The 14,382-nt window shown below is 38.9% G+C and overlaps 1 protein-coding gene across 2 annotated transcripts; it reads right to left on the reverse strand.

Annotated features, from left to right (window-relative positions):
- Positions 1–1,636: 1,636 nt before the first annotated feature.
- LOC113314437 (heat shock 70 kDa protein, mitochondrial-like) lies at positions 1,637–6,445 on the reverse strand. Of its 2 annotated transcripts, none has more exons than XM_026563229.1 (6): positions 6,215–6,445; positions 4,432–4,511; positions 4,255–4,333; positions 3,582–4,148; positions 2,875–3,495; positions 1,637–2,579 (listed from the first exon to the last, which is right to left on the reverse strand). In XM_026563229.1, exons 1-6 carry the CDS (start codon positions 6,281–6,283, stop codon positions 1,947–1,949), a joined length of 2,049 nt encoding a protein of 682 aa, XP_026419014.1. In that variant the 5' UTR covers positions 6,284–6,445; the 3' UTR covers positions 1,637–1,946. The 2 variants fall into 2 exon arrangements, with proteins under 2 accessions (XP_026419014.1, XP_026419015.1); XM_026563230.1 differs by lacking the exon at positions 6,215–6,445 and adding an exon at positions 4,789–4,866 and having other exon boundaries at positions 1,947–2,579.
- Between the last annotated feature and the right edge of the window lie 7,937 nt (positions 6,446–14,382).

The raw sequence follows: 14,382 nt of genomic DNA on the forward strand, positions 1-14,382 counted from the left end.
TTGGATATCCCATTCTTGGTATTTGAAGACCCAATCCTTAGCTGGGATCGCATGATCATATTTTTGCAGATTTAGATGACTCTTGTTGACGTTCCAAGGACCATTGGTAAGAATATGATTCATGGCATCTTCAGTGAAAAACTTGAACAGAAATAAGTTTCTATCCAAAGCACGTACATCTTTGACTCTGAATCTGTTCCAAAGTATGATGTCTCCTTTCCTTACTGTATCCGTCTTAACTGCATCTTTGTCAAAGACTTTTCCAATAAGAGTGGTATTCCATTCATTTTTAGCTTTGGTAATTGCTAATTTCGAACCAACTGCTTTTCTGAAATTTCTAGCACCGATATCACGAATCTGAGCACTTTGCATCTTCCCAGTAATAGCAGTGATTTGGTTATTAAAGGATGAGGCCATTTCCTTAAGTTTTTCAGAGCTAGAGTGAAGTTGGGATCTATAGAAAAGATTATTGACAATATGAATATTGCAGATATAACCATAATTGGTTGATATCGGATAAATATCTTTCTCTAAATAAACTGAGGAGATTATTTTTGAATTAAGATAATAATGGTTGAGTAAACCAGAATTTATTTTGAATGGAGTGAGTTTCGGCTTAAGACTCGGGCTCCATCTATTACGTGACTTTGAAGAGGGAAAGTTTTCAATTTTGAAATTTGAGCAAACTAGATCTTCAACTAGGTTTTGGATCGGTATCTGAATCAGAAAATCTATGGAGATATCGTTTAAATCATAAACATGATATAAAAAATAATACTTGTACATACTGTAATAATCCATCCATAAGTGAATGTCTGGCAATACTGCTTCAAACTTGGTTGATGAAACTTGTCTCAGTGATCTCCAACTCAAAAGAAGAAGGAGAATTGTTGAGATTGGAGTCCAAAAATGAAAGCCCCCCATGATTTGATGAACTTGTGAGGCCCTGCAAAAATTAGAACTCCATAAGAATTAGTTAAACTGGAAAAAAAAGGGAAAAGTTAAAAATGTGTTATATGCCGACCAACACCTAAGACCTCAAATTTCCATCAATTTGAATCGTATAAATTGATGAATTAGGATTCTTATGAAATTCGGGCTCTTCCCATATCCCTTCTTAATACCAAATTCGTGATTATTGAAGAAGAGATTGCGATTGATGAGAGAGAGAGATCAATATGGTCCGAGTTGAAGGTTATTTACTCTCAGTGATGCATCTGTAAGAACTTTAATCCCTGGAGTAGTGCTGCTGCAGAAGAGATAGAGGAATGATGGAGAAGAGATAGAGGAATGATGGCTTCGTGATTTATGTGTTCACAATGGTAATGACATCAGCGAAAGCAACATGTTTCCTTCCAATACTCTAATTGAAAAGATCAGTAAATTATTATACTCTACTCACAATGTAAAACTAAATATAACGAATGCGATTAAACATAGAGAAAGCACAACAATGGCGTCATTAAGCATAGCAAACCATCTCATCTAAACCAGATATTACATTGTCTGCATTCACCACAACCACTAAAAAATCCTGACAATTACATTGTCTGGTCTACAATTACCAGACAAGAAGTTTTGCCAGGATTTCTTCTGTCAGTTTAAAATATTTCAAGAGTAACACAGGAGCAAATTAGGTCAGATAGGCTTGGCCAAAATAAACTATTTAACATTCATTCCCTTTTGAGTTACCAATTTAAACATATTTACGCCCTTTGGAAGTTTTAATAGCATCCGCAAAATCAAAAGTAAGAAGAAGAAAAACCTAAGACCTCTCTGCGCAGTGTTTAAATGGAACCTAACCTAACATAGTAGAGAGCTTGAATAAAAAAACAAGGTCAACAATTTTTTAGGTAGTATCCAAGAAACTCAGAATTATTATGATTCACTCACTCTTGAAAACGTAAGTATCACGTCACATACGAGTCGAGCACAACATTGCAGCTCTATTTCTTCACCTCTTCGTATTCAGCTTCTGGAGGTTGCTCACCACCTTTGGCACCACCGTCTGATGAAGAAGAAGAGTCACCGCCTGAACCGCCAGCCATATTTTGACCAATCTTAGAGATCGCCTTGTTTGCAATATCAAGCTTGGCCTTGATCTCGTCCACATTATCTCCTGCAGATGCCTGTCTGAGGTCAGATATGGCATCCTCGATCTCCTTTACAACCTCTGCAGGGATCTTGTCCCTGTATTCGCTCAAGCTCTTGTCCATGCTGTAGAGACTGGTATCTGCACTGTTCTTCATGTCTATCAAGGCCTTCCTCTCCTGATCCTTTTGAGCATGTAATTCTGCCTCATCAACCATCTTCCGAATTTCACTCTCAGAAAGACCTCCAGATGATTTGATGGTAATCTGCTGCTCTTTACCAGATTGTTTGTCCTTGGCAGATACAGTTACAATACCATTGGCATCAATGTCAAAAGTGACTTCAATCTGGGGCAACCCTCTGGGTGCAGGGGGGATACCCGTAAGTTCAAAGTCCCCTAGTAACTTGTTGTCAGAAGCCATCTCACGTTCACCTTGCAACACACGTACACCAACCTGAGTCTGATTGTCAGCTGCTGTAGAGAACACCTGCATCCAATATAACCAGATATAAATATAACAGCAGACAATATAAGGAAACGAAGTATCAAGGCTAAAGAAGGCTGCGGATAGTTGAAAATAACAGAAGGTGGAGGTGGGTGGCCAACATTTCAACAAAAATCAAATTACAAAGCATGCAATACAAAGGACAAAATCAAAAAACAAAGCATGCAATACAGCGCAAAAGGCAATAACATATGAAATTGGTCCAATAAGAAAAGCAGCAGAAGATAAGAAAATAAATACTATTGTCAAAAGTTGAGGAAAAGAACTGCGTACTAACCTGGCTCTTCTTAGTTGGAATGGTTGTGTTTCTGTTAATCAACCTAGTAAAGATGCCACCAAGAGTTTCAATACCAAGAGACAGGGGAGTGACATCCAACAATAGAAGTTCCTTCACATCACCACGTAAGATACCGCCCTGGATAGCAGCACCCATGGCAACAGCTTCGTCAGGATTCACACCTTTGCTTGGGCTCTTGCCAAAGATCTCAGACACTACTTCTTGAACTTTAGGAACCCTTGTCATTCCTCCGACAAGAAGAACCTCATCAATGTCTTTGACCGACACACCAGCATCCTTCAAACAGCTCCTGCATGGGTTCTTGGTTCTTTCAATCAAATGATTCACCAGGGACTCCATCTTGGACCTAGTCATTGTGATGTTCAAGTGCTTAGCTCCTGAAGCATCAGCTGTGATGAAAGGCAAGTTGATTTCAGTCTGGGAGGTAGATGACAGTTCAATCTTAGCTTTCTCAGCTGCCTCTCTAAGCCTCTGGAGAGCCAATCTATCCTTTGACAAATCAATTGAGTCAGTCCTCTTGAACTCACTGACCAAGAACTCCAACAGAGTGTTGTCAAAATCCTCTCCACCCAAGAATGTATCACCATTGGTAGCTTTTACCTATGTAACAAGAACAGAGCCAGTTAGTTAACAATACGCTAAGAAAAATAAGCATAAGCACATAGAAGAAACAGTCATATGTTTACCTCAAAAACACCGTTGGAAATCTCAAGGATAGACACATCGAAGGTTCCACCACCAAGATCAAAGACTGCTATGAGTCCCTCCTTATTGTTCAGCCCATAAGAAAGAGCAGCTGCAGTTGGCTCATTGATGATTCTCAGGACATCTAAACCAGCAATTCGCCCTGCATCCTTTGTAGCTTGTCTCTGTGCATCATTGAAGTAAGCAGGAACTGTAATTACAGCTTTGGAGACGCCCTTGTTAAGATAGGCCTCAGCGGTCTCCTTCATCTTAGTAAGTACAAAAGCACCAATTTGACTGGGAGAGTACGTCTTGCCATTAGCCTCAACCCACGCATCACCATTTGGAGCCTTAACAATCTTGTAGGGCACCATTTTCATCTCTTTCTGTGTCTGGGGGTCATCATAAAGTCTACCAATCAGACGCTTTGTACCAAAGACGGTGTTGGTTGGGTTGGTCACTGCCTGCCGCTTGGCTGGAACCCCCACAAGCAATTCTCCCTTATTGCTGAAGGCAACAACGGAAGGTGTGGTCCGTGCTCCCTCAGAGTTTTCAATCACTTTAGCGGTCTGTAAAAACACCAGCAACCATTAGTCAAATACAATATATACATGCCAAGGAGATAAAGAATAAAAACGCAGGATCGAACCAACTTGCAAAAGATCTTAAACTCACCTTCCCCTCCATCACTGCCACACATGAGTTGGTGGTTCCAAGATCAATACCAATAACATCATCACCAATAGCTTTAGAGCTGCACAAGAAATATAACAATTAGTACTAGCCAAAGCAGTTGACAACAGGAAACCAATTCATCCCATAAAAACATAAAATAAAAAGAACCACACAAACCTGAATAATCTAGCTATATTCCCCAATCTCTTACTCAATGGTGAAGCAGCAGTCCATGCTGTTGCACCAGTTGCAGGCATCTGTGTAGTGAAGGAAAATTAGCATCCACATGAAAAAACAAGGTAATCAAACAACACTGAATTGAAATAACAGAAAATGAAACAAAAAAAAATCAGAAACAAAACACCATCAATCTCTGATAAACATATGATCAGCTGAATATACTCTGCCAGGGATACATAAAATTCATGTTCAGGAAAGAATTTTATAATTAATGCCAACATACCATAATCACGAAACAGGCTAACCTGAACTGAATGACACAAATGAACAATCAATTACAAAGCACATGACTACCTGGTTAAAATCTAAACAATCAAAATTTGAAATGTGCGGTCCGAATGGAGCAGATGTGAGCATTAACAGGCCAAAACACCTGCAACGACGAACACTAAGTGATATCCCAGACTTGTAACTGTGCAAACTATAGTATCAATAATGAAGAGAGCACATGACTAAGTCTGGTTAATGTCTATAAAAATCACCCAAAACCATTCATTTAGCTAAATCATCAAAATAAAAGCATAAAAGGAAGAATAGTTTCCCAGCCATAACAGGGGCAATACTGGTACACAGTATTATCTGAATATGGGGTTAAGACTGGGTAAACCATTTGACTATAGCTGGTTATGGGAGATGTAAAGAAACTAACTAAATCCTTATGAATTTAGTTGCAGCCAAAATCACAATGGTGAAGTTACAAAACGCATCTCAAAACACCTCTAGTCTGCTTCAATTTGGGGGTAGCAACTGAAGTGCTTCTGGACAGTTGCTTACCAATCTGGCCGAATAGATAACCAGCGTATGACTGAGTGAGAGCCAACTTAACGCACTGCACTTCCAAGTGCATCTCACCAAGTGCATCTCAAGTTGCCATCAAGAAAAATCAATAACTAAACTAGTCTTGAAAAACAGCATACACTACGCGAAACAGCATACACATAACGTACACCACAGGGCCAGCTCAATTATTCAACACATAATCAGAAAAGGAGAATTCACCAATGCTTGCAAAAAGTTAACTCAAAAAGGAAAAAAGAAAAGGCATCCGATAAAAACAAAGTTGGCTTATAGGTTATGGTTTGCTACAACAAACCTCCGGGGAAATAAAATAAAAACTGGACGAACCAAACTGACAGACTAACATAATAATGTAGTACATACACCACTTCCATTATCTATTATCAAATCAACTCAGTTATTGTAAAGAACTGCTGCAGCAGAGTCCTAGAGACTCTAGAACTGCACTGAGGCAGAGACCAAATCTACTGAACAATCCAAAAACAAGACCGAGGGAACCAAATCTACTGAACAATCCAAATATGGTTTAGTCTTCTCTATTAGGGTTGCAAGCACACCAGAACAACCCAACAAATAAACAAAATCTCCACTGAAAATTAGTACCTAAATTATAAATAACTACAAAATAACCCTAAATCAGACCCAGAACCACCAAAATCTCCATTTTTCACTGAAAATTAGCATCTCAAAACAATCATAAACAGTATCACACAGCTACAAAGATACCAAATCAATGAAACAAAAGACAAAAAAAAAACCTGAATCAAACAAAAACTGATGATTTCTTTTCTACATCTAACAAAAAAAAAATCCTAAAAAACATACCAAAAAAGAAGATAATCATGAAAAGAATCAAAAATCATTTTGAACAAAAAAAAAATAGAACAAATCAGAGAGCTAAAGGTAAACAAAAAACACTTACACATCTGGAAGCCAAATCAGTAGATTTAAGAGCAGATCGAGCTGATCTAAGAAGAATCGAAGTCGCCATTAACAATAGAAGATGATTTCAGAAGAACTACTGAGAGAGATTTTGATGAATTTTGTTTAGGGTTTTAGGGTTTTTGTTTTGGACCCTCTTTTCACAGAGAAGTGAGAACTGTTTTGAGCCGCTTAATGAGGTGGTAGAAGTTTCTGGTTCTTTTGAGGGTTTTTAATGACCAAGGTCACAAATATCATTTCACCTGTCTTGCGCTAAAAGGTGCGATGGGAGACTTCTCGATGTCACTATGCCGTAAAATTATTGTTGTCTGGATTTTTCTAGGCCGTCAAAATATTGGTTCATGTTACGTGGATGTGCTATCAGCCGTTGGATTTAACTATCCTACCTAAACAAACGTGTGACTCCAATACATGAAACGTTTTATCATTTTAAGCCAACTAAGGTTTCGTTTTCGCCAAGTCGGTTCTATACACCAAGATGGGTTAAAGGCCCAAAATAAGGGCAAAATCGTAAAAGAAAAAATGCAAAATCTAAACGACTAATTCTAAATTCATGTCGCATGTATAACAAATTTAAGGGCTTTTTGATAAAGTATCCCTACTTTTAACATTACACTAAAAAAATGCATCCGTTTTTTAAAAATTTGTTAAAGTACCCTTACCTTGACAGTTTTATTCAAAAAACGGTAAACGACAGTTAACAGTTGTTAACGCTTAGGTGGCAGGGTCAAAATGTCCAAAAAGCCCTTCCTCCTGAGTAGAGTTGGATTTTCTTGAATCGTCGACTTGAAACGCCGAGTCGAGTCAACTCCAAATCAACTCTACTTCTTATTGCCTGCAATTCCTGTCTCCCCTGTTTATGGTTGTTTCCCGGCCAGAATTTCATGTCATTTCATTGCTAGCTTCCCTGCACAACCTAGCATTCATCAATTCAAACCCATTCATTCTTCATTCGTCATTTGCGTCAGTTCAGCTACACATGCCAAGGCATATAAACCTTGTTCTCTGTAGTTGCAATCTGGAACTCTAACATACCACCACCAGCAGCACAACTTCATCCATTCTGTAACCACCAATGCGCATAGCACCATTAGCAACTTCATCTACTTGCAGCAATTCCATACACAACCAACTTCATAATAAACCCTGCAACACTCACCACTGTCTCAGTCCATTGCAGTTCATATACTCCTGTCATTTCCTGTCTCCTAATGCAGCTCCAGTTCTTGAGATCCATGTGATGGTTTTTCAAATAGTAATTGTAGTAGTGGTAAAAACAGGGTCTTTTCAGACTTGTGAAGAAAACAATTTTTCTAGATTTAAATTAAACAGGCAAATAAATAAAATAGTTCAAACCTTTAGAGAAAATACCAAGACTAGGATTCCACCATTAACCAATTAAATAGTAAATTCTAAATAATATTCATGCAATTCTATCTTTAAAAATAATTCTAATATTTGCCTCAAATATATTTTTGAAGTAATAATTGTAATCAGAAAGTATAAAACATCAAAAGTTTTTAAAACCCAGCATGCTTCATCAAAATAATTCACAACTATTCAATAAAAACTAATATTTTAAATTCAATTCCATGCAAATAATCAAATAATAATATTGCAAATAAATAATAAAATTAGAATTATACCAATCAATATGGACCAATGGCTTCCTCCGTCGTCTCGGCTAATGGGTTTAGCTCCTCATCCCAAAGACACACTCACAAGATGAATTCATGGCTAAAATAGGTGTTTTTATTGATGAATATAAGATGAAACAGAAATTTGCAACGCTGTAATGGTGTTACAGCGCCACTGTTACAAAGGGGTATGGTAATTTAAGACTGCTGTAAACGATAACTATCTACTGCTGTGAAACAACAACAGTGGTCTGAAAATAAGTCTGCTGAAGAACGACTGACTCTGCGAGTCTGTTCTTCGTGTTCTTCAGAAGCTTTAATGGCAGCAGCAGCAGCAGCGTTGTCTCCTCTATAATTGCTTCTCCTAGGCTCTCATCGACTCTAAACTCTCTCCTAAAGGTTTCTAACCTTTCTTTGATGTAAACCAACACTTATATAGCCTTCAGATTCCCTAGAAACTCGATCAAATTCGAGAATAAATCTCTTATTCTTCACGTGCAGTTTGAACAATAATTCCATCTGTCGATCTTTGTATGCGTCTGTGAGCTATTCTATTGCTCCCAAAATCTTCTCTGACTTGAACTCAACTGTTTTGAAGTATATCCCACGCGAGAATCTCTCCCAAATCTTTCAAACCAATTCAAAACCCTAAACAGGGACCGTGTGCACTGTCTTGACTTTGTGTGGATTTTCTGACTTATCCAGCCCAATTAGATGGGTCAATCGTTCTAACAGGTCCCTTATGTCTTGTAGAGTCCGTGGGTACCAAATTTGCCCATTGAATCGCCTGCTAGGTCGCTCAAATCCTTGATCCAAAACTGTTGACGCTGCTGCCTTTTTTCCCGCCAAAATCCAGTTTTGAAACTTTGAAGATGACCTCCCCCTATCCAGTTCCGGTCTCCCTTTAGCAGATGCCTGGAAATGGGTCACCCCTTAGTAATTAGGTTACCCCTTATCCAAAATGAGAGTCCGTATAGTAATTTTCTCCCACGGGCGCAAAAAACCATTTTTTAGCCAATTTCGCCGCAAAAGCTTATTCTCCAAAACACCTACATACATAAAACCATAATAAATATAAAATGGAGCACTAATAATATATACAATGAGATTATTAAGACACATAAAATGTGCCTATCAAATACCCCCAAACTTATTATTTGCTAGTCCCGAGCAAATCAAAACTACAAAATAAAATCCTAACTCACTGTCGCAGGCATCGTCGATTGCATTTAGCGTATGCAATAAGCCTTTAAACCCCTAGGTGGCCCTAGTGGCCGAGTTATAGTCTCGGGAGGGCTTACCAGAGATATACCCACAAAACCTGTACTCCAGACCTTAGCTATCTACGCAGAACCTTGGAAGGCACTAAAGAATCTCCTTGGTTGGCATACTTATTGACTACAGGAAGAAGTACCCTGATGCGAAATTCCAATTGTTGTACACGAGTTTGCACTCAAGCATACTAAAATTCATATAAAGTGACAGAGCTCTACTCAGATAGTTGCACTATGGACATCATATTCGGAGTCAAAACTAATCACATGGATAGATCAAGAAGATGGATATAGAAAACATATGGTTTTGATGTTTACTAAGTGAACGACGTTTCCCATATCTGTCTGAAGGCCTCCGCCAAAATGAACCTATCCTAATGGATTGAGATACTAGTCTGACTAATATCAACACACTGGCATATACAAGGGTACCAGTGGTCGATAACCTAACTCTAGGTCAACACAACTGGCATATACAAGGGTACCAGTGGTCGACTTTATTGAATTTATTCCTTTTGGTCAAATGGTCTGGTCTTTTTTTTTTTTTTTTTTTTTTCATTTTTTTTTTCATCTCTTTTTCTTTTTCAACTTTTTTTTTCATGGTATCTCAATCACTCTAATTCACCCTAGCATTGGTAACAACTTGAATCGTGGGCCCCACCTATCACTTAGAGAAACATAGTTTAAAAAAAAATAAAATAAAAATAGAAGTGAAAAGGACTCAACGAGATATGGTGAAACTATCATGTTATTTCTAACACCTGAGCTCTGTGCTTTTATGAATAGACTCTTTAGATGTTTCCATCTAATCAGATTGGTTCCTCAAACTCCTACAATCAAAATGCTTCCATCCACTTAGATTAGTTAGTGCAATCCTCAATAGGCATAAATTTCTAGGCTCTGGAGTTTATTTATTGCAACTAAAAGCTAACAAAAAGTGTTCTTCCCCACCCCCAAACTTAAATCTTACATTGTCCTCAATGTTCTAAGGATGAAAATAAAAGCATGAACAAGGAGAAACTATTACCACTGGAGGGAAAAGAAATAAGGAAGGATATTACCGTATCACATGAACGCGGGAGCCTCCCAGTAAATGCTAAATTTATAGTCATTAGCTAGACATCAAATACCTCAAAAAGAATTTTCACCTTCCAAAGTCGTATACCAATAGTCGAAATAATTGTGGGTCCATAAGACCAAATAGAACTGCCACAAATAGGAGACAAATGCTCAAGATCAGAAAAATGAGCAGATAGAGCACAACCTGATCTAAAGTTTCTCGCAAGACAACTGGATTTATCTGAGGTGCCCACTTGGGCTTCATATGAGTGTCTCGGCAAACAGATTCATCCGAAAAACGGGTCTCTAACATATGGATTTTCTCCTGGACATTATCAGGCGGATCAGGTTGTGGAGTCTGAATACACTCAAGCGATACCTCAGATGCACTAGGCTTGAGTCCCAAGTTAGGGACTTCTATTGGGGATAATTGACAATCTCTACCCCCAAACTTAGAATTTTGGGTGCCTCTACAATGACTAGTCACAATGTTCCTAATTTCTAGACCATCGGGTTCTTGAAAAAGGTCAATTGCTTTCTCTAAGTCATAATCAGGTGGTTCATCCTCAGCTTGCTTCATATCTTCTATGGTCCACTCTAAGGCTTCCTTATTTTCTTGAAGCACGGTCTCTGGACTACTTTCCTGATCACTATCCAAATCGGAGGCTATAATCACAGGGAAAGACTCGGGTGGGCCTAAAAATGTATAATTAGACTCCAACTCAGGAGGCTCTTTTAAATAAGGTATTAAGATAGACTCAGAAGCTAGTAATGGTTCGAACCTATCTTTCCATATATCAATATCTAACATAGGAACAGAATCCAACAGAGCATTTACTTGTTCAATGTTACTATCATCGTCGAAATCCAGGCTAAAATGGGATAAACAACTCTCCAATGTATTTTCCGGTACGATGTTTGGTAATGACTCCTGAACTAAGGTTCCTATCATGTTCACCTCTTCAATACATGTGCTATCTAGCTCAGAATGTAGCTTGTTTACATTAAAAATATTCAGCTCAATAGTCATATTACCAAAAGATAGATTCATAATACCATTTCGACAGTTTATGATCGCATTAGACGTAGCTAAGAATGGGCGGCCTAAAATCACAGGTATTTGGTTCTCTGGGTCGGGGACAGGTTGGGTATCTAGGACCACGAAATCCACTGGATAAATAAACTTGTCGACCTCAATAAGAACATCCTCGATCACACCACGAGGGATTTTAACGGACCTATCAGCTAACTGGAGTGTTATCTGGGTAGGTTTCATCTCACCAAGTCCTAGCTTAAGGTACACATGGTATGGCAGTAAGTTCACACTGGCTCCTAAGTCAAGCAACGCTTTCTCAACACGGTACTTACCTATTGTACAAGAAATGGTAGGGGACCCTGGGTCTTTATACTTAGGAGTAGTGGTATTCTGAATAATAGAACTCACATGACTAGCTATGAAGGCTTTCTTCTGGACACTGAGCTTACGCTTTCGCGTACACAAGTCCTTAAGGAACTTGGCATAAGAGGGAATCTGCCTAATTGCATCTAATAATGGAAGGTTGATATTAACCTGCTTAAAAACCTCCAATATATCATTAAAGTTGGACTCCCTCTTAGTCGGAACTAGCAGCTGGGGAAACGGGGCTCTGGGAACAAAGTGAGGCTCAACAGGACCCTCATTGGTCTCTTTGGAGACTCTATCAGTCTCCTCATTTTCTGGCTCAGCAGGGTGAACTACAGCATGTTCACTATCAGGCATGGCGACCTTGTTGTCAACTTTCTTTCCACTCTAGGGTTGTGACAGCATTCACATGATTGTACGATTTCTCTCCTCTAGGGTTAGGATCAGTATGACTAGGGAACTTTCCATTTTCTCTCACTTATAAACTTAGCTATTTGTCCTACTTGAAGTTCTAACTTGGCAAGACTCTGGGAATTATTCTTCAATTCTTGCCTAGTTTCTTGTTGAAAGCTCATGTGGTTCTTTGTTAGCATTTCATGGTTATTTGCTAACATAGTGAGAGTATCCTCTAAGGTAGAGATCTTTTTCTCGGAAGTGTTCTGAAACTGGGTTTGACCTGAAGAGTTCTTAAAACCAAAACCTGGGGGAGGCTGAGAATTGCTAGACTGGCCTTGATCTGGCCCTTAGACCAAGAGAAATTAGGATGGTTTCTCCAACCAGGGTTGTAGGTTTCTGAGTATGGGTCAAACTTCTGACGGTTCTCAAACCTAGAGTTGTTATAGACAGCATGGGCTTGCTCTTCACTAACTGACCTTCCCAAAATGAATTATCGGGCTCTATTCCACAACTAGAGACTTGAGAGGCTCTATTAGGTTCAACAAGGGACCTATTTTTAGACTGGCCCATTTCCAAAGCTTCTAACCTTCTAGATAAAGCAGCAAACTTAGCATCTGAACCAAAACTTGTATCTACCACATTGGTGCTACTTCTATTGACCAAGAGTCTTTTAGGGGGTTCAACACAAGATTCCCACTGTTGGGATTTTTCAGCGATAGCTCCTAAGAAGGTAAAAGCATCATCAGCATTTTTACTAGTGAACTCACCAGCGCACATAGACTCAACCATGGCTTTGGTCGAATAGTCTAAACCATCATAAATAATCTGTACAAGTTTCATATTATCAAATCCATGGTGAGGACACTGAGATAGGAGATCATTGAATCGCTCTAAAAACCTATAAAGAGACTCTCCCTCTTGTTGCACACTAGCACTAATTTTCTGCCTAACAGCTGCAGTTTTATGCTTAGGGTAGAATTTCATATAGAAGGCAGCGATAAGTTCCTGCCATGTTTCTATGGATTCAGACGGTAGGTTGTTAGCCAGGTCTTGGCTTTATCTCTCAAGAAAAGGGAAACATCTTAAGTTTCAAGACTTCATCGGTAAGGTCCTTTATCCTAATTGTCCCACAGATTTCCTCAAAGTCCCTAATATGAAAATAAGGGTTCTCATCATCTTTTCCTAAGAATATAGGGATCATTGAAGAATACTAGGTTTTATCTCAAAATTAGCCGTAGTGGCTGGCAATTTAATGCATGAAGCTCGGTTGGTCCTAGTTGGGAACATGTAATCTTTCAAAGTTGCCATCGCTGGCACAACAGAAGTACTAGGGGTACTTTCCTCACAAAGAGACAGATTCTCAAAACAGAAGTTTCCAAAAACAGGGCTCTCAAAGAAGAATCTTCGAGCTCCCTGCTTAAATCAGAAGAACTACTAGGTTTTTCGCTAATCAATCGACCTAGAGTATCTCTTTTCCAAGCCCTAACAAAATCGGGCATACACTAAAAAAATTCAAAAAGAAATAAAAAAAATCCTAACAGGAAGGTTCTAGCAATCACACAGCAGGCTGACTCGAATTTACCACAGCAAACCTAAAGATTTCTAGCAAACAACAAGCATGATGGCTCCACTTAGATTGTTTCTAGACCAGCTTCTAATCCTTCGAAAGGGAATTCGTTACAATTTGAGCAAACCCCTCTGGAATCAATCCGAGTTTAAGCAAGTTGAATCGAGGCGAGGGAAGCTCAGTGGAGCTTTGATACCCAAAACCTCACCGATCCAATGCGGCGCAGTCACGCATTCAACTCGCAGAAACCGTCAAGAACTTCGAGGTGTGCTTAAAAGAGTAACCAATATTTTTCGAATGATTGTCCTGTTAAGCTCGATACCCTATAGGTCTCTTTCTAGTCCAAATTTTAGGCTTAGGTTCGCTTTAGGTTTCGTTTTCCTAAGGCGGGCAAGAAGGGAGCGGTGATGAAATCCGAACCCTTATCTTATATGGTCCAGTCCTTGCCCTTTACTAGGAATTTAAAAACAGTCCATATTCAAGTCCTCAGCATATATTCACCTTAAGGAGTCCAGTAACCCGCTTGCAGGAGATTCGCGGGTGTTTAGAATTTTACCTCCCGTACCAGACGGGCGAAGAACCGCTGAAGTCGACTCGGGCCACGACTCCTATGTCGTGTGCGAACCCGAGGGGCCGAGGATATTGTAATCACGTCCTTCCCTGCAAACAGTTTATATTAAGGATACCCTTCCGTAGGGTTTAAAAATAAAAATAAAAATGTCCCAAAATTAATGTCCAAAGTCCATAAAAAAAAAAAAAAAAAAAAGTCTAAAAAAAATTACAAAAATAAAAATGTCTCTCTTTTTTTTCTCT

Source organism: Papaver somniferum, chromosome 9 (assembly GCF_003573695.1).
Source record: "Papaver somniferum cultivar HN1 chromosome 9, ASM357369v1, whole genome shotgun sequence".
In the NCBI taxonomy this organism is placed as follows: Eukaryota; Viridiplantae; Streptophyta; class Magnoliopsida; order Ranunculales; family Papaveraceae; genus Papaver; species Papaver somniferum.